Source organism: Seriola lalandi, unplaced genomic scaffold (genome assembly GCF_002814215.2).
Source record: "Seriola lalandi dorsalis isolate HSWRI2012SDOR001 ecotype SW California unplaced genomic scaffold, Sedor1 jcf7180002054959, whole genome shotgun sequence".
NCBI lineage: Eukaryota > Metazoa > Chordata > Actinopteri > Carangiformes > Carangidae > Seriola > Seriola lalandi.
This window is the reverse complement of record NW_019525510.1, coordinates 211,047-238,305: the sequence shown is the minus strand read 5'-3', so window position 1 is coordinate 238,305 and position 27,259 is coordinate 211,047. Positions and strand designations below refer to the sequence as shown.

Sequence of the window (27,259 nt, the reverse complement as noted above, 5' to 3'; positions counted from 1 at the left end):
TGTCAACTTAAACTTTGGTGACCAGCAGCTTCTCACAAGTCTTTCATGGTGATGCATTTGATACAAAATACATCAGTTCAATTGCTGATGTGAGAGTGCAGAATGATAATAAGACCTGTCTGCAAATCATTCACACTAGAAGAAATTTGATTTGATTTGTGAGTGGCAACACATTTCAAAAACAACAAATGATCAAGCTTATCACCATCATTGCGCTATGTGAAGTTTTAATTGAAATTTGTTGCCAGTACACATACTTTTGTTGAATACTTCTTTTATGCCAGGTATATGTTGTGTAGTAATGCTCAGAGGCTCAGTCATAGGCAGTAGGCAGAAGGCAATTTCATTAAATGTGATTATGGACAGTTTGAGATGAATATTTTGATACATTTTTGATAAGATTCTCCACCCAGGACAAAGTCTGGAATGGATTACAAGATACTGATGAAAGGAAAAATGTTTGTGAAAATATTGTCCCCCTGTAGTTTGTACCCCCTCACAAACAGGAGAATGCAAAGCATACGGTGAGGGAACAGCGTTGCTGAGGCTGAGAGTGAAGGGTTGCTTAAAATAGCCCATGGGACACCGGCCAGCGTGCTTTGACTTCTATAGATGGTGAAGTACATAGACAGCCAGAAAGAAATAAGGACAGCTTGAAATACTAGAGAGCTCACACTTACTTGTTCAAGGTCAACTAGCTCTAACGTCAGCTGTTTTGATTTTCACATGTCCATTAGTGTTTGTGTGCATTTGGTTATGTGCGGAGCACTATGTATTTGTTGGCCAGTAATCTTCAGTGGCCGGTGGATACCTCAAATCTATCAGCTGCTCAAACCAATAAGTTTGACAGATAGACCTGCCGCTTCCGCAGTTTACAACCATTTGGCCAGTGGCCACTTGTAATTTGCCACCCATGTTTGCACAGTCAGCTTAGCTGGAACTCTCTCAGCTCAATAACAGCTCCAACTTGAAAATGAAACCTTCATTTCCTTTATTAAGGTTCTGGATTAATATTCATCATTTTGCAAATATTAATACCGTTGCACCCAAATTCGGTAATGCCATTCTTTGACAGGAACCTATCCTCAAAAATATTCTTGTTTTATCAACTGTCTTGTCATGTTCATGTTTTTAATTTAAAACAAGCAACTTATATTAAGTTATTCTTTCCACTGTTGTAATTTAGTGGAATAATTACAAACTCATTACAAAATCAGGTAATCTAAAACGTTTGTGGCAGAGAGAAATGGTAGATACTAGTGAATGATCTTGTGTTCTTTCACCTTTTTATTTTCTTTTATAATTTTACTACATATCAACAATTCATTGTATTATACATTTTGACATGCCATAGAAATTTCACAGTTATTTGTTTGTGTTCCTATGCAACAGTTCTACATTGACATAATTCGAAGATCTACTCCAGATTGTCCAAGTGGACCTATACCTCTGCAAACCATGAACTGTTGGTCATTTTCCTATCCACACATGGAGTATTTGGACTAAGACTACTGGATTAACTTTCCCCTGAAAAGTAGATCTGACAGTTTTATAGAACGAACAAGTAATCCCTCAGGCAGTCCTAGAAACACGTTTTGTGTGTGTGGGCACACAAACGTCTCTTATGAACTTCTCTGGGTTAGTGGGTAATAAGTGTTTTCAGGTATTTATTTGGCCCGACTAGTTTGCAATGGCTTGCAGTCTGTTGGTTAGCAAGCATCTAAATTATTCATCAAGGCTTCTCATCTTACTGTTTTTGCATCATGTTGTATTTTATTAACAAGATATGAGCATTTGGTTTTCAGTCCACTTTGCTATGTCCAATCAGTGTTTCTATTGATTGTTGTCTTAAGTTATGGAGATTTACACAGTTTTCAAACTTCATGTTGGATATTAAGTGGAAGAAACTCCCTTAAGGTTTATAACAATATCTCACACTTCTGCTCGCATGCGAAAGGCTCATTGCTGAAGTTGGTTTCACGTGCCCATCACAAGCATCCTATGCACTACTTCATATTTCCAGCAATAAATGATTTTGCTGGTGTTGTGCAGAAGGTCGAATTGTTTTCATACAATATTTTGTTGTTACTGGTATGAATAAACTCAAATTTAATCCAGTGAGCACTTGATTGTGGGCTTTTGCTAGTGTCTTATGGTACAAATATTGTTTGAATAATCCTACAGCATTCATGGTGGTGCCACAGTGGGCAGCTACAGTTCAGTAACATAGTGTGCTGTGATACGACTGTTTCACAATAAATGAAGCTTGTCTGACGTGCCTGTCTGAGTTGGTGACTTAACAAGCAGTTCAAACATAATGGTGAAAATGAAAGCTGCAGAAGGTGCTTCAAATCCAAGATCAGCTTTATACATCAGAAGGTCTCAGAGTCCTTGTTGTTCTTTTCAGGAATTAATGTCTTTGGGGTGAAATGTTCTAGAAGTACTTGCAAGATTTCACCTTGGAAATTGCATAAGGCCACATAGCTGGCAACTAGGCAGAAAGATATTTTGTTGTCAAGGCTATAAATTGCTGATAGCTTGCTCCATTTAACATGTATTCTGGTAAACATCAGAGAGAACTTGCTTGTTAAATAAACTGTGGGTTGCTTGTCATATGGTAGCATAGCTGTGTGTAGCTTTGTACTTGGTGTATATCATTAGTAGAATTCATTTCTTCTCATAAAATAATAAAATCATGTACATCAAATAGAACTCTCATCAGGCTGGACTTTAAATCATTTATCTGACATGTCAATGTCATGTTCATGGACCAGAGCTCAGAAGCAGTTTCAGCAAATTATTTCAAAATACTTCAAACATAATTCAAACAGTAAAACAGCAGAGAAGAAACTTAGTCCACCTGAACTGGAAACACTGCTTTTTGTTTTTCATTTCTGGCTCTGCATCAGCACATTGAGTGGTTTATATCTATAAAACGTGTCTAAAGCCTTGTATCCTTAATCTAAGATCGGGCCAGATCAGAGTGCAAGTGCTACTACCTCTGCCTTTGCTACACAGCCTTTGTGTTCCACTGAATAATGCAGGATGCTCTGAGAGTATGTGGAATTACATTTCCTGGAAGAGACATGCAGTGACGCTCCATTCTTCCATCATGGAGTCACCATGTTGTCAGTTTGTCTTTGTGGCTGAGCTTAGGCCAACTGCAGTACAGCCCAACTGAGTTTATTTACCAGGAGAAGCTTACTGAAAGGCCCGTGTAAGCATGCAACGACAATGAGCCCCCTCCCTCCCAATGTGTAGCCACTCTTATTTGCTGTTCTCTGTGTGAGCTGGTTTGATGCCACTTTACACTTGGTTCCTCCCTGTGATGACAGAGCAAGGAGGATCAGAGGGCTATTTTTGGAGTGTGAGATAATGGCCATGAATAAGAAATAGAGATGGATAATTTCTCTGCTCTGCCATGCCCCTTCTTGCAAATAATATGTGTGTCTGCACTGTTTTTTTTTTTTTGTTGTTTTTTTTTTCAGGTGTGATAAAAATATGATAAAACAAAAAAAACACTTAGCAGACCTGCATATCAAAGGAACACTGACATTTAGGTAAATGTATGTTTGCTATCTTACCCACAGACAAAAGATTATGATATTAATCTTTTTTGTGTCTGTGCAGTACAGACTACAATTTGGAGATATGTCTGGGGTATGTTTAGCTTTAGCGCACATACTGGAAGTAAAGAGCACAGTTAGCCATGCTGCTAAAAGTTTGAATCTCTATCAATGCCCTGATATAAGTTCTCAGGATAGAGTACACAACTTATTTCCGAGTTTTTATGAACCACAACAGATCAGTTTAGCGTTGTGCTTTGGAATCTTGCCATACATCATCTTTGTGTTGGTTCTGCTAACATAACATCGCCTTATGCCTCAGTCTTTTTGTGGGTGAGAGACAAACAAACAGAGAGGGAAGAAAAGAGGAGATAGATGGAAGAAGGGAAGCAGCTGTTTGAGACGAAGGAACAAACTGTTGAACTTGTTGACCAGGGAAACATGTGCTTTGATTGGTCAGGGCCTATCCACAAAGGAGCAGTAAAATTTTAGTGAAAGCTTCAGGCTGTGAAGAGAAAAAAGGCAACCAAATCTTACCATTGCTTCTGCCTGTTTGGGTTTTATTTTGTGATTGTTGCTCAATACCATACCTGCAGTGTGAGCGAGTTATACTTGGCACAGTGGTGTGCCTGAGCTGGGCCTGCTATACTGATGTGCTCAGCATTGTGCAATAGGGTTTGTTACTGATTGTTCCATTAAAGACAAGCCAGCAGCCAATGCAGAGTTTGTTATTCTGTCAGACCTTGTTCTGTAGTGCCCTCACCAAAACCAAATGTTAGATGTTGTATTGTGTCAGTCTAAATCTCTATTAAATTAAGAAAAAGCACAAGCTGTTGAAAAACATATTCACAGGATTCTTTTAACTATTTTCAACTTAATGAGCATCTCTAAAATGTTATGGTATAGAAAGGTTAAAACTCTAGACGTGAGCTGTGGACTGGGGAATGTTTTGAAAAAAAGCTTCTGACAACGATGCTCGCAGGCGCAGAAAGCTCTTTGAAGATGTGTCTTTTTTCCCCTCTGCAGCCTCTGAAGGTGTTTTTCACCGATAACAAATGAGGCTCTAAAGAAACCTTTGAACACAGTGATATTGTAGACAACTCATGTCTCACTCAGTCATTCACTTCCAACCTTTGCACAGTGGAGTGCTATCAGTCAACAGACAAGACGTGCACTCTTTTGCCTTGTGACAGAGGGAGAACGTTCAGCCTTTGTACAAAGATATATTTGTAGCACATTAAAGCATTAGAAACATTTAATGGATGGTAAAAGTACTGATGTTGCACTGATGCATCCCCTAGTTGTTGTTGTTGTTGTTGTTGTTGTTGTTGATTGCTCCTAAATATCATAAATTTGAGACGGAAGTCTAAGAAACCTGATGTGCAAAGATGCTCAGGTAAACATCCGTCATGTCCAGAAATCAATCCATCTCATCAAAAATGCAATATTATTGTTTTTCATGTACAGTATGTACTACTTGCTATTACCTTTGCTACATAGTGGGGTATTGTGTATCTGTATATAATGTAAAAGTTAAGTTGGTTTTGGATGAGTCACTGCCTGTTTAAGTGCAGTGACGAGGCATTAGGTTATTGCATATGGTAATTGCAGTTTTGTCTGTGTGTTAAACTTGACTATTATTTTATTATTCAGTTTATTGAAAAGCTACCATTCATTCATTGTCTATACCCACTCATTCCTGTTAAATGTCACAGGGAGTGGGAGTCTTATGTTTGAAGGGCAACAGTCCATCACCTTGCTCATGTTTTTGTCGTACCTGTCCGTTTCCTCTGGAGCTCTTGCACGTGTCAGTGAACAGTCAGTCCTCTAGCATTCGATGGCCCCTCAGAGTGTACGTCATATCCTCAGGATGGAAAACAGATTTGGTTTCACAGGAGGGCGGTGAGGCTTGAGTTGCGTTGATTAGTACAGAGCCGTGCAACCATGGAAACATGTACTCAGTCTACTCTACCTAAGCCACCTGTTTTCATTGGCATTGTTATTTTGGTTGATGTATTCTTCCAGGCTGCAAGATTTTGGAGACAGCTCAGGGCATCATGGTCTTATTAGTAGGCTTATTGTGACCTAAGAATGAAGGAAGCATTGTTCATAAAATTTGGCTTTTGAGACCTGGAATATAAGATCTAATTCAGTGCATCTTTAATTGATTTGATTGAGCAAGTAGGGTGTCATAAATAAATAGGAGCTGGGGGTAAGAGTGTCAGTTTTTGGTTACATCGTAGCCTCTAACTACTTGACCAACTGGATTATGGCTTGTAGTGATGCTCAAGTTGTATTTGTCAGCCTTATAGAAAATCCCTATATCCGCCTTGTATCCTAATGAATGCAAGGATGTTTTGATATGCATCTTCACTCTCTCTCCTCATTCCTCCAGGGAAAACCTGTTCCTTATAAATAGGACATGCCTGTGAGGCTCAAATGGTTAGCATAACTGCCTGGTTGGTTTCTCTGCTGCTATGTTGCCTATTGCACCAGCTGTTGGGTGCATTTGTTTTGACCATGTGATAAAATTGTCTAAAACTTATTTTAGCAGGTCTTAGGCTTGCTGTTGCTATCCATATGTAGCTTCTGTCCCTCACCAGTCAGTCCCATATGGCTCCAAAGACGTCATAGAGTAGCTGTCTGACAGATCTCTTTACATACATTCAGTATGAAAGGGCATGTAAGGGGTATGAAAGGATTGCCTTCGTAAGTATGCTCAGCTTTGTGAAACAGCAACTGAAATAGTTTGAGGGATTATCTTGTGTATATGCTGAATGGAAGTGAAAAGTATATCTATCATTTTCGTTTCTCTCTATTGATAGACTCATACAGACGATAAACAATAATATCGAATTATTAATTAATTTTTGCATAAAACAAGTGATGTAAGGAAACTTCTAGTAGAGCTGTTGTCACATATGAACTCCGGACAATGTCTGGAGATTCGGGTTCAGCCATTTTCCAGAGTTGCCCTTTCACACATGTAGGCCACAACAGGAGATTGTCCGTGTGAAACGTGTCACACTTAGTGGAAATACTGTGTTTGGTTTAGATGAGAGGTGGCACATGTGTAGAGGATGCAGGAGGTAGACAAGCCCGTTGAATAGAACCATCATCAACATGCTCACTTGCAGCTCAACGACCCGCTCTTTTCATGTGTGGCCACAATCGGACATTACACAGACATTATACTGGGAAGATGGCAGGGTAAAGTCTGTTTAATGTCCAGGTCAACTGATTCGGACATTTGCGTTCACACATACAGCTCCTCTGGGTAATGTCTTGAAAAATTCACGGTTGCAGTGCATATGTGAAAGTAGACCTGATTGTCCATAGGCAGCGTTCTGACTTGTCCCACAGGTATGTACTATTGCCTGTGTACAATGACTGTCACTGCTCACTCATTGATTTTAATGAGCTCTGAGGCCACTCCTGCACAAAAAGACTTGTATCCGACAAAAGAGCTCTGGCTACTTCATGCTTTCAGTGCACTGTCACTGTTTATAGGCTTTGTGCTGTGTCCTAAACAGAGAGATCTTGACAGCCATGTCAGACAGACACGTCTTACCTATATTGGAGCTGACAGGCCTGCGTCACCACTAGCCATTCCTGTGACATGGTATTACAGTGCTATTATAGAGGTGCTCAATGTAACACTGAGCCAGCATGTAGGCGAAGAAGTAGTGACTATGCTTCTTATTCCCTATCAGCCTAGAGCAGATTCAACAGCCTATCAAAGCGCTGATCCCAGCCTGGCTGACCTGCTAACCCACTGGCTCAGCCTGCTGACGCTTGGCGACTAGTACACGCGCAACACTGGCTTACAAGTCACTTGGCTTACACATGTACCACACAATCTCATCTGACTGACCATCATCAGGAATTCCATGACATTACTAATAATATTATATTTGCTTAAGACATCATCTTACAAAGCCAGAAACAATACATCCATGAGTATTGAAATTGACAACTGGTTTTAAGTTGTTGTTGGAGCATGGGTTATTGATAACATATGTAGGTGTAACTGTTGTTATTAAATGTAAACAAGTTGAGCTCTACAATGTAGAAAGCTGTTATTTTTCTCAGAAAATTTGAACTCTTGATTGCTGAAGGTTAAGTTAACATTGTACAAGAAAGTGGTTTATATTCACATCTGCTTGGCAGGAAATTTTGTTGAATGGGAGTTTGAATCTATTTGTCTTCTTTCTAATCTACTTGTTTCTAACGTCTGTATTAAATTTTTATAGTTAGATTACAGAAGATTCAAAGATGGAACAAAAAAATGTATCTGACAACTTTGATATTAATTGTTTTTTCCTACATACCTACCACACATTTAAATACTTTCACATGAAATGTTATTGTTGTTACTGCAGTCTAACAGTTGTGTGTTTTGTCTGCTCCACAGGGCTCCAGAGATTATTTTGGGATTGCCGTTTTGTGAAGCCATAGACATGTGGTCCCTAGGCTGTGTGATAGCTGAACTTTTTCTGGGCTGGCCCCTTTACCCCGGGGCCCTGGAGTACGACCAGGTAAATAACCATCTCCTCAAAGGACTTCCTGCTTCTCCATCCTCCTTGTGTGCCTCCTGCTATCCTTTCCTTTCAGGTTTTCATGCAACTCATCCTAGCATCTCCCAGTTTTACTTCACCCTCCATGGCTCAGTTATTTCTGCATCCATTTTACAGTGGGCCTTGCCTCTATTCTCTCATAGATCATCCCCCTTGCCCATGCGGCTGTGAAGGCAGCGCTACACCCTCTGTTTCCACCCAATCTGTTATTTTTCTGGTCTCTTGTCTCTCTCCTTCGTTTCTCCTCTCTTTTTCTACTTTTTTCCCCCATTACTCTCTATTCTTTCCAATCAAGGCAACCCACTGAGGAGAAAGTTTGCAGGATATGTGATCCATGGCGACTTCAGTCTAAATCTCCCAAAATAAGTGTTGCAAAGAGTCAGTTGGAAAGAGAAGCTGACAAAGGCTTAAAAAGACAGTAGGAACATTTACCAGCAGAGTTTAGGCCAGATGGCTTGAAGGTAGGACAAGAATGCAATATTACCACTGTGTGTACAGTTGGAAAAATCTGTTTTTGTAATCTGTGTGAGATCCAGTCCTAATGCCATCGTAATGGTAATGAAGGGATTTTCTGTGCGAAGACAGCATGGATAGGAATAGGAAACTTTTGAGGTTTAGGGCAAGAAAAACATTTATTCGTAATTGCACAGATTGTTTGAAAGAAGAAAGAGACAGAGGGCTCAAGTGACTAACAGTAACAAATTAGTGCGAATTTACTGGTTCCTTGGTGACATACCTACCCTGAGGACTGTATCAGCTGGCGTCTGTGGCAGAAAGGCATGTTCTTGTGATTGATGGTATGTCTGTTAAGAACTGGTGGATGCCTGCTCCTCCCAGTGGAGCCCTGACAGTGTCTTCCCAGGACTAGACTGATCTGGGCTTATGTTGAGCGGCTTTCCCTTGCCCTGGAGCCCTATCTACTCAAAGCCTGCCAAAAGAGCCTCAATCAGATCCTGCTCTGTCCTATGCAGTACCCTATATTACGACACTGAGCCCCACTGCACACTGCACTCATACCAAAGTATTTTTATGGTCTGGTATCATTTTTCATTTTCACCAGGCCAAAGACAGGAGAGATAACTCAACACCTCCGAAAGAGATTTGACTTGTGCGCAGCAGCACACCAGTCTAAAAATGATGAATCTGTTTTTGCAGGAGCCAGTCAGCATGTCGCAAAGCAGCTTTAGAGATATCTGGGGGGAGCCTCCTCAATTTAGTAAGGGACTGCTTGGAGCTGATGGGGGGGGGGGGCAGATAAGATAAAGTTAGCATAGACGGGCAGTGTGAGAGACAATGAAATAAAAAGCAAGATAAGAATTGAGAAGCAACCTGTGGAATGTAGTACAGAGTATTTATCAGACAGAAACCAAGGCCTACTATATGTAAATGGAGGACTGAATTTGAATCTAAATACAGTGTAAACACCAGCAGAAGAATGTGGCAGAGGGCTTGAGTAATTCACGGAGAGTAATCAAAAGTTAAATCGCTTTAAGATTTCAGCTTAATAGATCTATCATGTGACCCTCTCCTGTTTTAGCAGACTGGTTGTGTATTAAGGCTGAATCGCATATCACACATCGTGGGGTATCCTTATTATAGTCCCCACGGCTTGGCACATTTACAAAATTGCTATGATTTTTGTCCAGAGTTCTTATAAACTCTGCTTTCTTTGTCAAGTCTGCCCACTGACTCAAAGGTTTTCCATTCAGTCATGGAATTGCCTAGTGAATCGGAAAACCAGCCAGTGCAGGAACACCGATGAAAAGAAAAATCATGACTTTCATTTTGGTTTCTTGTGCTTTTTGGGGGCTTAGATCTTATAATGACGGAAAGTACTGTACACACAAAGTAAGTTAAAATTCTCTCAAATATATCATACATATTCCTATTCATTTATTCATAGCAGTCATTAGGAGTTTTAAAGCATTTCAGAGAAATACAATATGACCAAGAGCACAAACACATACGTCTCTCTCAGTCCTCTCTCACAGTCACCCACAGCTCTAATGGTGACAGAAAAATGTGACGTAAAATGACATAAAAGTGCTTTAAGAAGTCAAATGATTTAGCAGTAGCAAATCACTTTCAATTCTAGTCAAGCATGTTGATGATTCAAAAATAACAATTTGTTAATTACTCCAAATCTTTTTGATATAAATGGAAATCCTTTTGCGTCTAGCATCAATGCCAGCAGGTTTAGGGTCTTACTTTCTAGCTTTATACTGTTCTAGAGTATATTTACCATCATTCATTAGTTTCTGAAAGTGAAACAAAATGACTTTCAGGTTGAAGAAATGGATAATCATAAATTGGCAATCCCTGTACTATTGGTCTGATATAAGTACATACAGTATATATAACAGAACTTGAAAATAGGAAGCTTGTAAATTTCTATTGCCTAAAATAAATATCCAACTGACTGTATGTCAGTAAACAGCTAGGCAGCTGACTGCTGGTGTGAGGTGTCATCCAGGGGGCACAGGGTGATCTGGTTGGAGCTGACTGGGCTCCTGCCACCCCCTTCTTCCCCCTTTTCTTCTTCTTATCTTTCTGCATGGGGTCTTGTTCCATCTCACACAGCATATTGTATTTATAACTCAGGCTCTTCCTCCTCCCTTCCTCCTGCTCTCCCCTCTCCTTACCTCATCCCCCACTCACACCATCTTTTACTTCACTAGTACAGCAGGAGGCTGCTCACCTCTTTGATGTGACAACCTCACCATTCAGCGAGCATCTCATTATGAGTGGCTATGATTAGCCCAGGTGCTGTAGTCACAGGAATTATTCAATTCCCCAGATTTCTGCTATGTTGATCTCTTTAAACCCTCTTTATGTTCTGTCTCTTGTTTCCTCAGGCAGTGTATAAGTGGTGCAACCATGGGGGTCAATGCATGCTGTTGCAGAGACCAATATAGTGTGTGCTTGCTGACTTTTTTTTTTCTCTTTAGGGCTTGGCCTAGCTGGCAACTTAGAGGATCTGCAAATGCAATAGGGTGTAGGCAGGGTCAGTGGAAGCAAAAAGGATTTGGGTTAGTGGTAGTTAAAAGCATCATGGCTCCAGAAGGAATTTTCTTGTTTGTGAGCTGGTACAAACTGGAGATCCCTTGTACACTGGATATGTAGGAGGGTGTGGGTACGTTATTCTAAATTGAGCTGTACTTTATTTATTACAGTCAGGGATAGCATTGAAATACAACTTGCATAGTGTGTATTGTTATCTGGACTGCCTTTGCTTCCTGTCTGCTCTGTAGCAGGCCCAGGCTCGCTAGATAGTTGTTTTGCGAATCTGTTGCTTTGTACAAGTGATCTCACTGATTTGTGAGATCTCTGCAGCGACACGCCTTCCAGGAAAAATAAGGGTTTTCCCGTCACAAGAATTTTCCCACCCACACACATCAACTTTGTTTTTTGTTTTGTGTCTGTTACTGTTCACATGATGTTGCTGAACTACAGTACAGCTATACTACAGACGTGAAAGCAGAATTTAGGCAGTGGACTTTCAGGGTGAAGTTTGTTGGAATTAACAGTGTTAACTTTATGAATCGTAGTAAATGGAATGCAAGACAGAAAATGAGAGAAACTTTGCTTGACGTAAATCAGCATGTACTGCCTTGAGATAAGCCAGGGGATCTCCACCATCCCTTCTAAATCTCTCAGCAAACAGATGAGGTTAAAATCATCATCCGAGTGAATGCATATCATAACCTCATCAATAGCCCACTAAAATGAACATAAGCCTCACCCACACGCAGACACACTGCAGTATTAACGCCTTAGCAACAAACCGATATAAGCTAGTGCTTAGGCGTCACATTGTCTAGAGCAGTGGTTCTCAACCTTTTTCTGGCATGCACCCTCAGAAGCTGAAAAAAGTTCACGTCCCCAAACCCGCATACCACAATTTTTTTTTATCAATCATGAAATGATAGGGGAAGCAACTTAAAAAAAAAAAAAAAAAAGGATCCATGTTGATTTATAGTGAAAGAAATTTCAGCATGATTGCATCAGCAAACCCTTGTTTCTTTTTCCTACATGAATCATATTTATTCAACTAAGTTTCACTCCTCATTTTTCCCTTGGTCATCCATTTTCAGCCTTTCCCTTTTTATTTACTGAAACACTTCTTTCTTGGAAATTTGTAGCTGCAGGGTGTTCATGTCATATAAATAAAAAATAAATAAATTACGGGGTGAGGACATAAATGTTTGTGTGCCTTTACATCTAGATTTGTGTGTTTGGAAAAAAAAAATTGGAGAGATAGACCTTAGTATTATTATGTTAAATTATTATCTGCTACATTTAAATATGTCCAGTGACTTCTTCATGATTCTCATCATTCTCCCAATGTGTGGCTCTTTTCTCTCTCTTTGCTTGTGAGCAGTGCTGAATCTCTAATGGTTGTTGTCCTTTACACTTGGGTGTGATTGACGTCAGCCAGGCTTCTCACTGGTCTCTTCTCATAAACCTGCGTGCGACATTCTTGCCCCGCAGCATCTGACTGACAAGCATCATTACCAAGCACAGCATTTAGCATTGACACCATAGGAACGTTGCTATCTGGGTTTATATGAAAAGACCCTGATACCTCTCAGAGATCATAAACACGAGCTACACTCAGTATAAGGTCTTGAGTCTAGCCATTTGTCAGGAATGTGACATCTTTAAGGTGTCTGTAGCGGCCCTTACTCTGTACATGCACACATCTCCACACAGTAACTTTAACGCTGAGGAACCTGGGGGACTAATGTAACTGTGAATGACTTTGTAAATTACCATCAGTACATAAGAGTATAAGTGCTGCAGTGATGAAGAAATTACCAATAACGGTGGAAAAAAAAAAAAGGCATTTGTTTTTGAAATGACATTTTGAAATTAAGATAAATGTTTTTCATTTGATATAAAGTAGTAATACAGAACTTTTATTTATTACACCGTTAAACCAGTGAGAATTGCATTTTTCTGTAGCTATTAGCAGTTTTTTATGAGCTATTTAGTTGTATTTCATCTTCTCCTCATGTTCTCTTTTCTCCTTCTCTTCCCTCCTTATGTCCAACAGATTCGCTACATTTCTCAGACACAAGGTTTGCCAGGAGAACATTTATTAAATGCGGGGACAAAGACGGCACGGTTCTTTTGCAGAGAGTCTGACTCACCTTATGCAGCATGGAGACTAAAGGTGAGCAGTATTTACACACTTGAAAACAGGTGAAAACCTAGTATATGGCTGGAATTATCAATGTGTGAAATTGAGGATGTAGTTGAAAACTGCTGTAAAAAGCTGACATCATTGTATCATATTTACATTTACTTTCCTGCTTTCTTTGAGCAGCTGGGAAACCAGGGCGGCTAGGTGACTGCCTGAAACAGGAAGTGTAGCCCTAAGCCCACGGTTGGCACCCATACACGGTTCAGCCATATACTAAGTGTATACCTAGTCTTGTTTGAAAAGTTTCTAAATCTAGCGATTTAGAATTTTTGGCTGGACCGCTGTCCAGCAAAAAAACTGGCTTACTACCACTAATTCAGAACAACTAAACTCCACCCTTTTTTTGCTTCACTGAAACATTAAAATCATAGGTCAAACAAAGACTGCAGTTCCTAATAAAGAGGCATTGATGTCTTTCCTGAAACAAACTGAAACATTCACAGGACTAAAAGCACTTTCGACAGACATTGCCCTGCAATAAAAGAATGCAAAGGGCTGCGTGAGTGAGCATGAGTTTCTCTGTTTCCTACGTGAATGAACTTGTTTATATGAACCTAAACTATTAAAATCATAACAACATGGCAACTGCTTTACTGAATTCAATTATTGTGTCCTCACTCAACACTTTTTTTCTGTAGTCAACAGATGAGCACGAGACGGAGACGGGAATGAAATCAAAGGAAGCAAGGAAGTACATCTTCAGCTGTTTGGATGACATAGCGCATGTATGTTCAACTTCTCGGACCACAATGTATTTAACAGGAAGTTCAACATCAATGTTCAGAGGATGTAGGTTACTAGGTTTTTACTGGAAGAAGTCTGTATGAACAGAAAAGAACATATACATCTGAGTGGGAAAGAAAAGGGTGCTTGTAAGCTTAACTTCCCTTCAGGTAAATGCTAAACCTAAATAAAAAAAAAACGATGTTTGAGGTTTCATTCACTATTCTCTGTAAAAACATACCACAGGTGGAAATTCCCCTGGCAGCCATCAATGCTTGCTAAGGTCTTTTCTTTTGTAAGTCAGAAGAGATTCTTGTGAATTCATTATTCATAATGAATAATGGTTTACCATTCTTAGGAAGTTTCAGAATAATCATTTGATTATTCATACACTGTTTTGTAACAGGTATTTTGACAAGACGTTTTAACTGTAAAATGAATGTATTGCAGGTGAACTTGGTGATGAATCTGGAAGGTAGTGACTTGCTAGCGGAGAAGGCAGATCGCCGGGAGTTTGTTGGCCTGCTGAAGAAGATGTTGTTGATTGATGCAGAGGAGAGGATCGCACCTGCCGAGGCTCTCAGCCACCCCTTTGTGACGATGCAACACCTGCTCGACTTTCCCCATAGCAACCAGTGAGTCTGCTTTGCCTCAGATTTTCAGACATTTTGTCATTTTGACCTTCCTACATGGCTTGAACTCTCCATGTGTCTCTTCTGCTCATAGTGTTAAGTCATGTTTCCACATCATGGATGTTTGCTGGACTCGTCCCAGTGCATATGAGGCGGCCAACAGAAATAAAGGTCCTTTTGTCAGACCTGTGACCACAACCGCTGCTGCCTCAATCAACCATCCCTTCAGCAAGATGACTGGTGTCCATGCTCAAGTAAGTTGTTCAGGATGTGTTTACATCATCATTGCCATTTCCATCAATGTGCACTGGGAGTTTTATGACAGTTACACACAGTAATCATCAACTCAGAGAAATTAAACCATTTTAAAACATAGGAACCAACAAACTAACAACAAATATATTTTTACATCAATTATTTATTTTTCTGTTTCCTGAGCTGGAAATTGAAAAAAAATATCAGAATATCTGAATGATGGAATAATCACAGATGGTGTAGGTTATTGACATGCAGTGTGTTGTTCAGTTCATCTGCTCCTGTGAAGGCTGATCATGTAGACAATTTCCTTGCCTTTATTGCTTTTGTGTATGCTGACTTGTCTTATTGCGTCTTAGCACTGCTGTCATGGCAACAAAATCACGTCATGTTTCTGAGGTCATGGCAACAGTGCAAATCAGAGTTGTTGCCGAGGAGAAAAAAGGAGCTGACCCTTTTTTGGCATTAGATCTTTATAATGCAAAACATCTTGGTCTATTCAAAAGCCACCATACCGAGCATGAAAAATGAAAAGATGATCAATTGTGACACATTACTTGTAATACAATGTAATGGTGACTACATATGCTTTTCATCAGTACAAATGTAAGGATAATATCAGAAGGCTCTCTCATTCCTATTCAGAATTGAAACCTTAGGAAAGAACGCACATGCTTGCACAATAAAACAGCTATCATTTCTGTTTCCATTGAGCAGTATAGTAAATGGTAAATCTTTCTTGTTCAGGGGGATTTCAGAGGAAAACATTGCAGTGATTTTAGTATTATCCTGTGAAAGGCTGCTTTGTGTTTACTATCATGTGTATGGGGGCTGGGCTACATGCAGGAGCTGTAGCAGAACAATATAGGCCTAGTTCTCGTTATTCAATAAATGTGATTATAGCCAGGCACGAGAGCAGCGTGAGTGGTGAAGCAGAGGCACATGCTTAACTGTTCTTTGTTTATTCCTTAGGCCTTTCTAAAGGAGTAAGTTGAACTGTACTAGTGTGGACATAGCCTTTGACAAACTTTAGTTTTCACCTTTTAAAAAAACATCTAATCCTAGTGAGCCTGGATAAATTGGTCTCATAAAGACACTTATCAGCCCAAGATTTGCCAGTTGATTTAACAGTGTATTAATTTAAAAGGGTGTATAATCCTATGCAATATCAACAGTTTAAAAGCAGCACTTTAATGAGATGAAAATATTGATCAATATACATTCAATAATTTCCTTGGCCTGTTGAAATTCTTTTAATCATAGTGACTCCATTTTTTAAGGGAGCTGGTTAGTAAGAAAGTGTGCCTTCAATACATTTTGATTTAGTGCCTTGAACTTCCTATGGAGTTGATCAGCCATGCGTTATAGGCTACAGTGGTGATCCACAGATGAGCCAAATGAGCCACCATCTTTCGGATGAGAGGCCAGCGTTATGTCTTCAATTAGATGAACCCACTAATTTCAGAGACAGATTCTTGGGCTCTGTCTGACTGTTCTTGACATAAATGTCGCCATCTACTGGCTCTTTAAATCTATTGTTGATCAATTGAACACCTCAGAATAGTCCAGTCATATCCCTTTGTCATTTTTCAGGGGTTAGCCCCATCAGCCCCCTCAGTGATGCACCCTGGGATAACACTGCAGACAGGAAGTGGTCAGTTTGGATGCAACGATTCGTTTCAGCAGGCACTCATTCTATGTCCCCCAACCATTCAAGGTAGGATGTGTAAATCTTTATTTCTCTTGTTTATTATTCTTTCTGGTGGTCGGACTAAATATCTTAAAGTAAAATATTTTCCTGTCCATTGTCCTTGCAGGAATCCCCACCAACACAGCTAAACCAGCAGGCTACTCTGTTCGAATGGAGGCTTCTGTGCCTCTGGTCACTCAAGCACCCCCCATCCAGCCCATACAAATCAGACCTGGAGTCATCACACAGGTAAGGGGGGTAGCGAGGATATGTATGATGGCAGTAGAGGTCAGAGAGTATTGTTTAATACTCATTTATGATTTGATTTTTATTTTTTCTCACTTGGGGTGACAAAAGAAAACACTGACAGAAAGACTCTGTATGTGTGTGCATGTGTGTTAATGAAGCTCACATTTGATTTTGATATGGAAGCTGATGAAAGCATCTCTGAGGGGACAGTTATTAGATCTAACTACTTTGCTTCTCCCAACAGGCCTGGTCCAACCGTGCACAGCAGATCTTGGTGCCCACTTGGCAGCAGGTGACATCAGTGCCCCCACCACCAACCACTTTGGCATCTGACACTGTGGCGGGCTCACAGAGATTGGGTGACTGGGGGTAAGCAATTTGTTTGTTTCTTTCAGGAGGTTACAGCACAATATTTTTTTTGATATATTGTCCATATTCTGTCATGATATGTATCTTCATAGTTTAAATATATAGTATTTTATAAAACACTATTTATTTGTGCTTTACTACCTTTGCTATGCCCACCCTGGGGAATGGTTGTACTGCTCTGATACAGCATACAGCGTGCTTGCTCCCCTGAATGTTAATGATCGATGACTCATACATGTCCTTTGGGACCAGTGACTGAGACCATTTTGTCAGTAATGGTGCTAAAGGCTTTTGGCTCAATTTGCAATGTTCTGCTTTCTTAATGCAGGAAAGTGCGTCCCCATGGTAACCATTACAGCTCCATGATTGCACACCCTCAGCCATTCTTAACCAACCAAATGACAATGTCCACCCACCAGCCAATCAACATAGGCATTGCACATGTGGTGTGGCCGCAGCCAACTGCCAACAAGAGAGCCAAGCCTTGTGTGAACAGGTATGATACATGAGCTTTGCCCTATGCAGTTAAGACACACATATATGCCCTAAAAGGTGTTTCCCCTTTCTGAATGTGCTACATTTTCTTCTGTAGGGGCAGCAACTTCTCCCAAAACACGAACATCCAAAATTTAGCATGCCAGTCCCCAAAGATGGCTGATACAGCAAAGAATGTGGAGGAGGTAGCAGAGGAGAAAGCCAGATGCCCGGAGGTAGGGCACGCTGCTGGAGGGAAGCAACGAACGGGGCAGGTGGTGGAGGATGATGAGGTGAACTGCTGTAAAGTGGAACCAGACTGTGAGGAGCTTTCAGTTTCACAGGAGCAGCGGCAGGCCATGGTGATCTCTGACCTAGCCAGCCCAACTGTTAGTGTCATCAGTATCAGCAGCGATGAGGAGGAGAGCGCACAAAGACACACGATGGGGGAGTGAGTACTAATGTTATACAAATCATATTTCTAACTTGGTTCTAAAATACCAACATCTAATCGGTTGCTTTTATTTTTCTGTCTTTCCGCTTGAAGATGTAAGGGTAGCGCAGATTGTGAGGCGTGTCAGAGCACTGTCAGCATGGAGAGAGTCTGTTCCCTCAGCAGTCCAGACAGTACGCTCAGCACCAGCTCTTCAGCCTCAGCCCAGTCCAGCAACTCACCCTGTAAACACCCCAACAGGTATGGTTAATGCAGTTGATTCCAACATGGCTCCTGCAAATGTGTTGCTTGGTTCTACATTAGTGGCTACACCACAACAAAAAGAGATCTGTAACTTCCCTCCTCACTGGTTTCCCTCTTGCAGTATGTCAGACGACGAACAGGAGAGTGGTTGTGACACAGTGGACAGCTCGCCTGCTTCAGACGCCTCCGGCCATAGCAACAGTCCCTTCACAGAGAGACGCTACATCGCTGACAGCAACCAGAACTGTGAGCCCCGTGTTGCATGCGTTGCCCCGGAGACTGAACCTGGCAAGCCAATAGTTCGTACTGTTGTGGTGCCACCAATGAGGGTGCAGAACAACATCAACAACCCTGCCATCAGTGAAACACCTGGCAACACAGGTAAAACTGCATTTATTATGTCCCTTTTTTAAGACTGACTAGAGTTGACATTAGGCCTATAGCTTTGTTATATGTTTAAGAATAGTTGGAAGTGACAGTGGCCAGCAGAGTATTAGACCTAGATTCCGTCAAACCTCTATGGTTGTATGAATAAAGCAGATGACACCTTTTCTCAGTTGCTATGTGTCTGATCTGATGGTGTTATCCACTCAGAAGACTAGTGAGTGCATGAGTAGGTCATGCTAGCTCAAAGATCCAGTCACCACTGCTGCTGTCTGCTCCACAGGTCACATGGCCTGGGATTACACTGTCTTAGTAGGCCACAGAGGTTCTCACAGGTGATTATGGGTGACCTGCCCTGACGTATCTGCTCTGATCTCTGAAGTGGATATTTGTTTGCTGTCAACACTCCTTACTCTGGCTCCAGACTGACTCTGAGAGCCCCTGTATGTGTGTGGATGTGCACTTCGTAAAGCTGCATAAGACATGCGTAATTGCCCCAAAATGTTTAATGCCTTGAATAAAATATTCAAAGCACAGATGTCCGTCAGAAAATTTCAAACATTTTCTGGATATCGTAGACAAATGTTTGAATGTTTCTTTCAGGTGTTAAAATTGAGTTATGCATGCTGTATGTATACTTTATAACAGGTGTGGTCAGTGGCACATTGCTGTCTTTTACAGCAACATCGTCATGTAAGACTTCCCTTTTTATAGGTCTTTTAAAGTGGAGTAAAATCCTTAATCATACAGTCATATCACCTTTCATGTCAAAGGCATCTCCCTCCCCAACCCTGAAACTATTGCATCTAAAACCTCGCATAAAAGGGCACAGCTTGCCATTCTAGTCCTAGTGGGTGTATTTATAGCTGATGGTCTGACCCCACTATAAGCTCTATGAACAAGCTTAGTTACAAACCCCTCCCAGATCTTCCAAACATTTCTATTTATAATCATCTGGATCATATTCGGAGGACAGATGCCACTATGTTTAAAGGTTTGGGACTGATCAAACACAGCTGAAGTCACTGACAAGCCTGCAAAGCCTCCTGCCACAAATGTTGCCATTTCTGCGGTTGTGGTTGGATCCGATCTCTGGTTGCATCTGTTTATGGCTGTTATTTATAATGTGGTTGAAGTTGGACACTAAATTGTCTGCATTGACATGTCATCTCCATCTCTATCTGTCTCTCTGTTTGCCACTCTTTACGTGATCTCCTACCTCAGTCTTAGAGTCTTCATGCCCGTCCAAAGGGCGAGGCATTCCTGGGCGACAGCATCACCACTCCACTCCCCTCCTCAACAGGCCGCAGAAGATCACCCCTGCATTCCAGCCCCAGCAACCGCAGCCTATAGGCTTTGGGCAGGTGAGCACATTTAGTACACAATTACAAATGTGTATATATAAAAAACATTTGTATGGCTGGAGAGACTTTGTGATAGTTAAAGATGGAAAAATATATATTTGATCATCATAAGAAAACACATTGTAGGGATAAAAGCACTCTACCCCTAACGCACGACCTAGGTTTAGTCACTGGCAGAGAGGTTATGCTGGTTTGAATGGGGTGACTCACTGAACACAATTAGCCCTGCTTGTGGGAAGTCACATTTTAAACACGGTCATTTTAAGTCATTGTATCCTGCATCCGTGCCTTTTTTCTGGAGTGTGAAGAAATTGGTAAATTATAGCACAAAGTCCAAGCAGAGCAGCATCTAAGAGCACACTTCCCTGTAAATGGAACTTAATTCATCACATTTGTTGCTTACAAATCTAGCAGCTATGCTCACAATTACCCAGTGGGTAAACATTTCCAACTGTGTTTAAGGGTGAAGGTTTTTTACTGTAAAACTGGTACCAGTAACATAATGCAAATGAATAGAATATTGTAATGTTATTCATGCAAATTAAGATGAGGTGGATGAGGATTGTTACCGACTGATTAGAGACACAACATAGACATGCAAAAACATGGCAAACAGCAGCATCTAGTGGCTCGTAAAGTTTAACTCTGGTGTTGATGCAAAGGTTGAGTCTGATCAGTCAGATTCTTCTTCTCTCCTTTAGGTGCAGCATTTCGGTTCCTGCCATCAGGAATGGAACGGCAACTTTGCCCACCGGAGACCACAAGCCTATATCCCTCCCACCATGCATGGGCACACATTTACCCTGTCCCACAGCAGCCCAAATCACACTACGGGCCCCCACCCCCACCTTGGGGGCCACCCGCACTCCCAGCCCACCTTACTGTCCTATCCCCCATCTGGTCCTCTGGTCACCGCTGCACCCGTGGCCCACCTCCTGGCTTCCCCTGGAGCCTCTCGCCCCGTCCTCCAGCCCACCTACAGCATCTCCCACCCGGCAGGCATCGTGCATCAGGTCACAGTGGGCATCAACCCCCGACTGCTGCCCTCCCCCACCTTGCACCCCCAGGGCCAATTCAAGCCCCTCTTTCCCCCGCACTCCTACATTGCCTCGCCCGCCTACGCCAGTTTCCCTCTCAGCCCTACCAAAATAAACCAGTACCCTTATATCTGAGCATGGTTGCCCAGGTACCCTTCATACCACCTGAGGGCTAAGTTAGCAGGGCGAATTCTATCTTAAACCACAAACAACATGGTTTTCATTTCCAAAACCATGGCACAACCACAGAGAAAGCAAGCTATTTTTTGAATCATGTAGACTTGGGTGTAATTGAACTTCAAGCTTTAAAATAAGAGTTCCAATGGTTTGATTAGGGCAAAAATTAAGAAGGAAATAATGTATGAATGATTGAATGAAAGAATGAATGGGTAGTTAAACTCACACTTAATGTGTTTTGCACATTTGATATATCTTTGCATTGGATCTTCTACGAATACTCCTCAAAACAGGTAAATAATTGGGGTGGTGTTGAATAGTTAGACTTTGCACCCCTGATCCCAGCTATTTTTCTATATTGCCTTCTTGCGTGTGCAAGACACATCCATATTTGTAAAGCCATCCCAGTCTCTAGCTCTAGATTGACAGATGCACATGTTGTCCACAGTGTATGTTGTACTGCGTTTGAAGTATTTGTACCTTTTCGGTGTCTTTTGGTGTTAGCAATGTCAAGTCAATTAACCGATTTAAATAGGGTTGTTCCTCACGCTGCATGTGGTCTTGCATGAGCAAAAATGTAAACGGAAAGATGCATAGACGTTGCTCTTATTGTTTGTGTCACAAGACTCGCTGCATTGTATAACTGTCCCCAGCCATAGTGCCTTACATATTTGAGGTTGTTAATGTTACTACTTATATATGACTATATACATGAATATTAATGTACTGGACTGCAGCACTTGAAATTCCAATCAGTCGATGCATCCTATGTGTGAGTATATATATATATGCACATGTGTATATGTCCATGCATAGCCTGCATGGATGTGATGTATCGCGGATAGCGGTGCTTATTTTTTGGAGTCGGTGTATATTTCAGTGTGTAGTGAGTAACCTTTCTGTTCTTTCAAGAAGAACAGCATGCTTTGCTGTTGCGAATGCTTGCTGTTTCATTAAAATGTTTGTTTTTTTTGTTTTTTTTTTCGTTCTCCCTATCCCGAATGAACTAGTGTACAAAGTGCAAGTACTGAGTATTGCTTAATATTTGATAATCACTTTCTATTTAGTGAAACTCTTATTACTAACAGTATTTGTACTGTTTGATGAAACTGCAATACAATCTAAATAGTCGTTGATTATTTTTCTTTTTCGTCTTTGTATTTTCATTTTGAGTGTTTTCACTTTGTTTCTTAGATATTTAGAAGTGTGGTGGGCATGGCTTTGATTAGGTAAGGAAAAAATGCAAATTAACGGTATGGAATCTTCTAAGCCTGAGCAAACCATGCAGTATTTGATATACACACATATATGGACATATATTATAGAGCTAGACTATTTAGTACAGATGCTTGATAAGGTGTGAGTTAATTGTGTGCAATTCTCTCATTTATGCATGTGTGACAAAGTTAACTTTTTCCCTTTACATTATACCATTTGTTAAAGGCTTAAGGCTTATCGGTGTCAACTGCTTATTTTATACATTCCGTCAGGGAGGATATATACATATATATATATATGATGGAAGCACCAGTCTATATATATATGTAGATATGCTGTGTGTGCATTTTTTCTGTTCATTTTACTAGTTATATGTGTTATTTTTTTGTCTTTAATTTTCAAATGAAGTTGCTTGTGCAGCACCAAAGACTGTAATTCATTTCCTGAGCAAGGTAGCTATTCTGTTTGCATAAACCTCAGTTATACTGTAGTTGTAGAATGGGGTTAAATTAAAACAAACAAACAAAAAAAAATTGTATTTAAAAACGGCCGAGGTTTTGTCTAGCTTATTGGGCAATTAATAAGTCGTATCATTTCTGTCTTGAATGTATCATAGATAAGCTGCTATATGATGATTGCCACTTCAATAGCTGTGAAATTAGGTGATTTCTCTGAGTTTAAACCTAGCGTTGCTATTTTTGTATAGGTCCCTAATTATCTGAAATAGAAGTGGTTTTGATTTTTGTGTTTTGCGTTCATATTTGGAGTGTCATTGTAACTACTGTATTGCTGATGATGAATATTAGTTGCATTTGTTGTTTCTCGGGGTGTGTGTTTTTGCATCAGTATTTTATCCTTATTAACCTTTTGGGCTCATCACTGCATATAAATGATGTATCGATGTAACTTAATTTTTTGTATGTTTTCATATTGACGTTTTGTACACATCTAAAGCTGTAGCTTGCAGGATTGATTTAACTTTTTCATTGTACGTATACAATATACTACCAGTTCTCTTTAGTGTGTTACAGGAGCACTGTGAGATGCCAGAAAAAAAATCCATTGTGTTCGTTGAAAAGCTTCTGTAATGTTTCCACCAGTCACACACAAACACACTCGCCACTAAGCACTCATACAGGTAGTTAGGCTTGTAAGGGTTTGGGTGATTAGACTGTGTGTCCAAAAATAAACTTAGCCCAATGTTTCTGTTCAGAAATAACATTTTACAACTCGTTTTACTGTTAAATTGATTTAAACAAATATTTATTGCAACTTTTTTATCTGTTCAATGTTATACCTGGCTAGAATATCAGTTTCACAATTTGTTATTCTAAACTGCCTTGTGTTCGGATCGCTCTCCCCTTTATGAGTGTCTCATATCAAAATAATGTTTTGTCAATGCAAAACTGTGGCCATTGTCTTGTTCCTTACTGAAATTGAGACAGTGTGAGCAGCACTGTGTATGTGCCTTGAGATTCAGAAAGTGAGAATTCGAGATGGTGATTCCTCACCACTTATTTGAGGAGGAAGGCATAGAGTCCAATTACAGTCCGTTACCATGTAGACAGTCCTTTAACGGCCTCTCAACTAAGAATTAAAAACAAAAAAAACCACACACAACACACACAAAATAGGACTTCATCACAATGTCATTCCAGGGACTTGTACTCCTCTGATCAGCTTGTAGACACGACACAACAGAGTGACATGTACACGGTGGTGGTTCTCCTCTTGTTACAGATAACCGTCACCAAAGTCTCTCTGTGATAACACACCAATAAAACACACATAAAACACGTGTACTCTTTGAATGATATGACACTCAACGATGTTTGGATAGTCACTCTGGCTGAACAGCAGATGCAATACTTTACATTGTGCGGTCATTGCACCACCAAGTGTTCTTAGATAATCTCCATGCTTTACATGACCTTGCATGTACACCTAAGTTGCTTCACTTTGTCTGCCTAGAAGCTGTCTGCTCAGAGCAGCTTTTCCATCGTGCAAGTTAAGGCTGAGCGGGAGTAACCAGAGCACGGTTGACAACACTGGCTTTTTAAAATCCGGGGAGCCGTGCTGTATGTCCAGGAATAGTCTTTCTGGATGTTTATTATGTGTTCTGGATGGAAGCGGAGATTATTGTGGTTTCTCTGCAGTCAGTCAGTCATGAGTGCAATACTCCACATTTAAACACTGACATTGATATGGTTGTATGTTTTTTGATAGCTTTTTTTCTTACCTGTATGCTTTACTGATCATACTCAAGTATCATTTTGGGAAAGAAAGCTTATGACGACAAGGCATGAACTTGGCAGATTAGTGCTTGAAATAGTTCCCCTATACTAAGCATGTGAAATGTAATCTGTGTTTTGATTCCTCCAAAGGTATTCACCAGCAATGCGCCTGCATAAACTCTCCAGTACTTGTTTAGGAAAAGAATGGATGCAAGAGGAGAGAAATCTTAGAACTGTTTTTAATTTTTCACACAATTGACACTTTGGTTTATGGATAACTTTTTTTTTTTTTTTTTTGAGGATTCATGTAACATTTAACAGATAAAATCATTTGTAAAATTATTACTATTCAAGTTATGACTTTGATATCAGAAAAAAAAATCCTTTGCTGCGATATTATCCTTTTAGAGATGTTAATTCAGGGTCTGTATTAGTCTCAATGTGCTACTGTGTTACTCTTTGATTTCATTTGATGAGGTTTGTTTTACTCAAGCTCTTATTTTCAGTTTTCTGGTCATCTATCAATTACAGAGTTAATTCACACTGCAAGTTATGGAATCATCTGTTTAGATTGCTCATCAAATAGACTTGATTATGAAATCTGAACTGTTACTGTTTTAATACCTGTAGATTTTTTGTGGCTTTGTTTTTTTTAAAATTTTTGTTTCATTTGTTTTTTTTTTTTTTTTTTTTTTTTTTTTTTTTTTTTAATTTTGTGCTACACTAGTTTGCCATGTAGCAATTGCACTGTGCAATATTTACAGTATGAGGACTGGGAAAACTAACTCTATGGATGTGATGTCTCTTTACAGTTTGCGGTAGTGTTTCCTCTCTAGTTCTCAGTGATTTAGGTGTGACCAAGCCTTCTCTACTTTGTCACATTAAGCGGGTTTTCCAGGTGACTCTTTTGGTGAGTGTCAAAATAAGACTTTATGGTGTATTATTGTTAAGATTCACTTTGAATTAAAAAAAAATCTATTGATGCAGCTTTTTCTGACTGGGTCTCTTCCATCCCTCACATTCATGCAGGCGCCTTTCTTTTTCTTGCCCCTGTTGTTGCTGATAATATTGCTATTTGTACACTTCATTCTCTAGTGACTGAAACATCTATGTAGTAACAATCTCTTAGTAACATGAGAAGCTCTGCAAGTCATGATTATTTTCATTATTGGTTTGATTTTATTTTGTCATAAACATACACGTAAGAGTCAAAAATATTCACAATCCAGTAAGGGACACATTGGCTTAATCTGTTACTTTTTGATTACTTTCAGTGTCTAAAATGGTAAAAATTTCTGGTTTTCTAGATTAGATCTAATTTCTAATTTCTAATAATTAAAACAATTGTGCAAAAACAAACAAAAAACACCGCAGTACATCTTGAGTCATTTAAATTATAAATCAATTAACAAAATTGTGGATTGATTGCTTGTCAGTTGATTTATTGGCTGTGTTTCAGCTCCAAGCATGACAAGAAAAATGGAAATTTGAACATCTTCAATATGCATGACGACTGGGCAAAACTCCATGGACCTTGAGGTGAGATTGTTTTTCTCAAATGGATGATATGGGTTAGCAGTTGACTATTCCCCCTGGCTTCCTGTAAAATTATTATTATTATGATTACTAAATAATTATTATTATTTTAAATTATTTTCAAATGAGGTTATCTATGATAAAATCTTGGTTTAGTTAAATGGGGGTGTGCCTGGCTGTGAACATCACTTTGGGGTCCTTTGACATGGTAAAAGTGGGGGTCTCAATCTCCCCATCTGCAAAGTGAACCCACATCTCGGTGATTTTTCTGGGTCTGGGGTGACATCTTGTGGAGATTTCGAGGTACAACACATTACAGTTGTATCCACACAATTGAATATTCCGGTAGTATTACTGTAACCCTCAGGATAGACACTACATACCTGTTAGTAGAGGTAACGTGCTGTACAGTCGTATGCCCCTCTGAATATTAATTCACAATGCGTCAGTGAACAAAGTTGGTAAGTCAATGAAAAATTCATCTGCTTCCCATACAGTTATGTCTTGTACACCCAGCAGAGGTCGTCCTGCACACTCGCTCAGCTTTGACTTTCTCCCGACAATTAACAGCATTGCTCACATTGACCAGGGGGGGTGGAAGACTTTCAGTTTTCTTTTTTTTTTTCTTTTTTCTAACATCCACTAGCAGCAGAATATCCTTACATTTGGCACTGAAACGTCACCTGAGTTCGTCTAAATGTCTGCCATCCATCTGGGGCAGGTCTTGACTGAGGCAGTTTACCACCAACAGCTAAATGTCAAAGCTTTGGCAAAAGTGTGCGCGTCGCCCTGCGCCACACACGTACGGTGATGATGGGTGGACCGAGCTGAGCGGAGCGATAGGGCGCATTTCTTAATTTCCCTTCACTGC

At 40.2% G+C, this 27,259-nt stretch overlaps 1 protein-coding gene across 2 annotated transcripts in view; it reads left to right on the top strand.

Annotated features, from left to right (window-relative positions):
* Positions 1–25,838, top strand: part of hipk3b (homeodomain interacting protein kinase 3b) — a 41,569-nt gene extending 15,731 nt beyond the window's left edge. The window contains exons 3-17 of one of the 2 annotated variants that reach the window (XM_087170776.1): positions 7,981–8,104; positions 13,200–13,319; positions 13,988–14,074; positions 14,523–14,707; positions 14,799–14,958; positions 16,553–16,676; positions 16,777–16,898; positions 17,143–17,267; positions 17,596–17,763; positions 17,860–18,192; positions 18,289–18,435; positions 18,560–18,819; positions 19,106–19,157; positions 20,047–20,186; positions 20,888–25,838. In XM_087170776.1, coding sequence (XP_087026902.1) covers positions 7,981–8,104; positions 13,200–13,319; positions 13,988–14,074; positions 14,523–14,707; positions 14,799–14,958; positions 16,553–16,676; positions 16,777–16,898; positions 17,143–17,267; positions 17,596–17,763; positions 17,860–18,192; positions 18,289–18,435; positions 18,560–18,819; positions 19,106–19,157; positions 20,047–20,186; positions 20,888–21,399 — 2,659 coding nt within the window. In that variant the 3' untranslated portion in view covers positions 21,400–25,838. The remainder of the gene's footprint in view (positions 1–7,980; positions 8,105–13,199; positions 13,320–13,987; positions 14,075–14,522; positions 14,708–14,798; positions 14,959–16,552; positions 16,677–16,776; positions 16,899–17,142; positions 17,268–17,595; positions 17,764–17,859; positions 18,193–18,288; positions 18,436–18,559; positions 18,820–19,105; positions 19,158–20,046; positions 20,187–20,887) is intronic. The other variant, XM_087170775.1, reaches the window with a different exon arrangement.
* Positions 25,839–27,259: the final 1,421 nt, after the last annotated feature.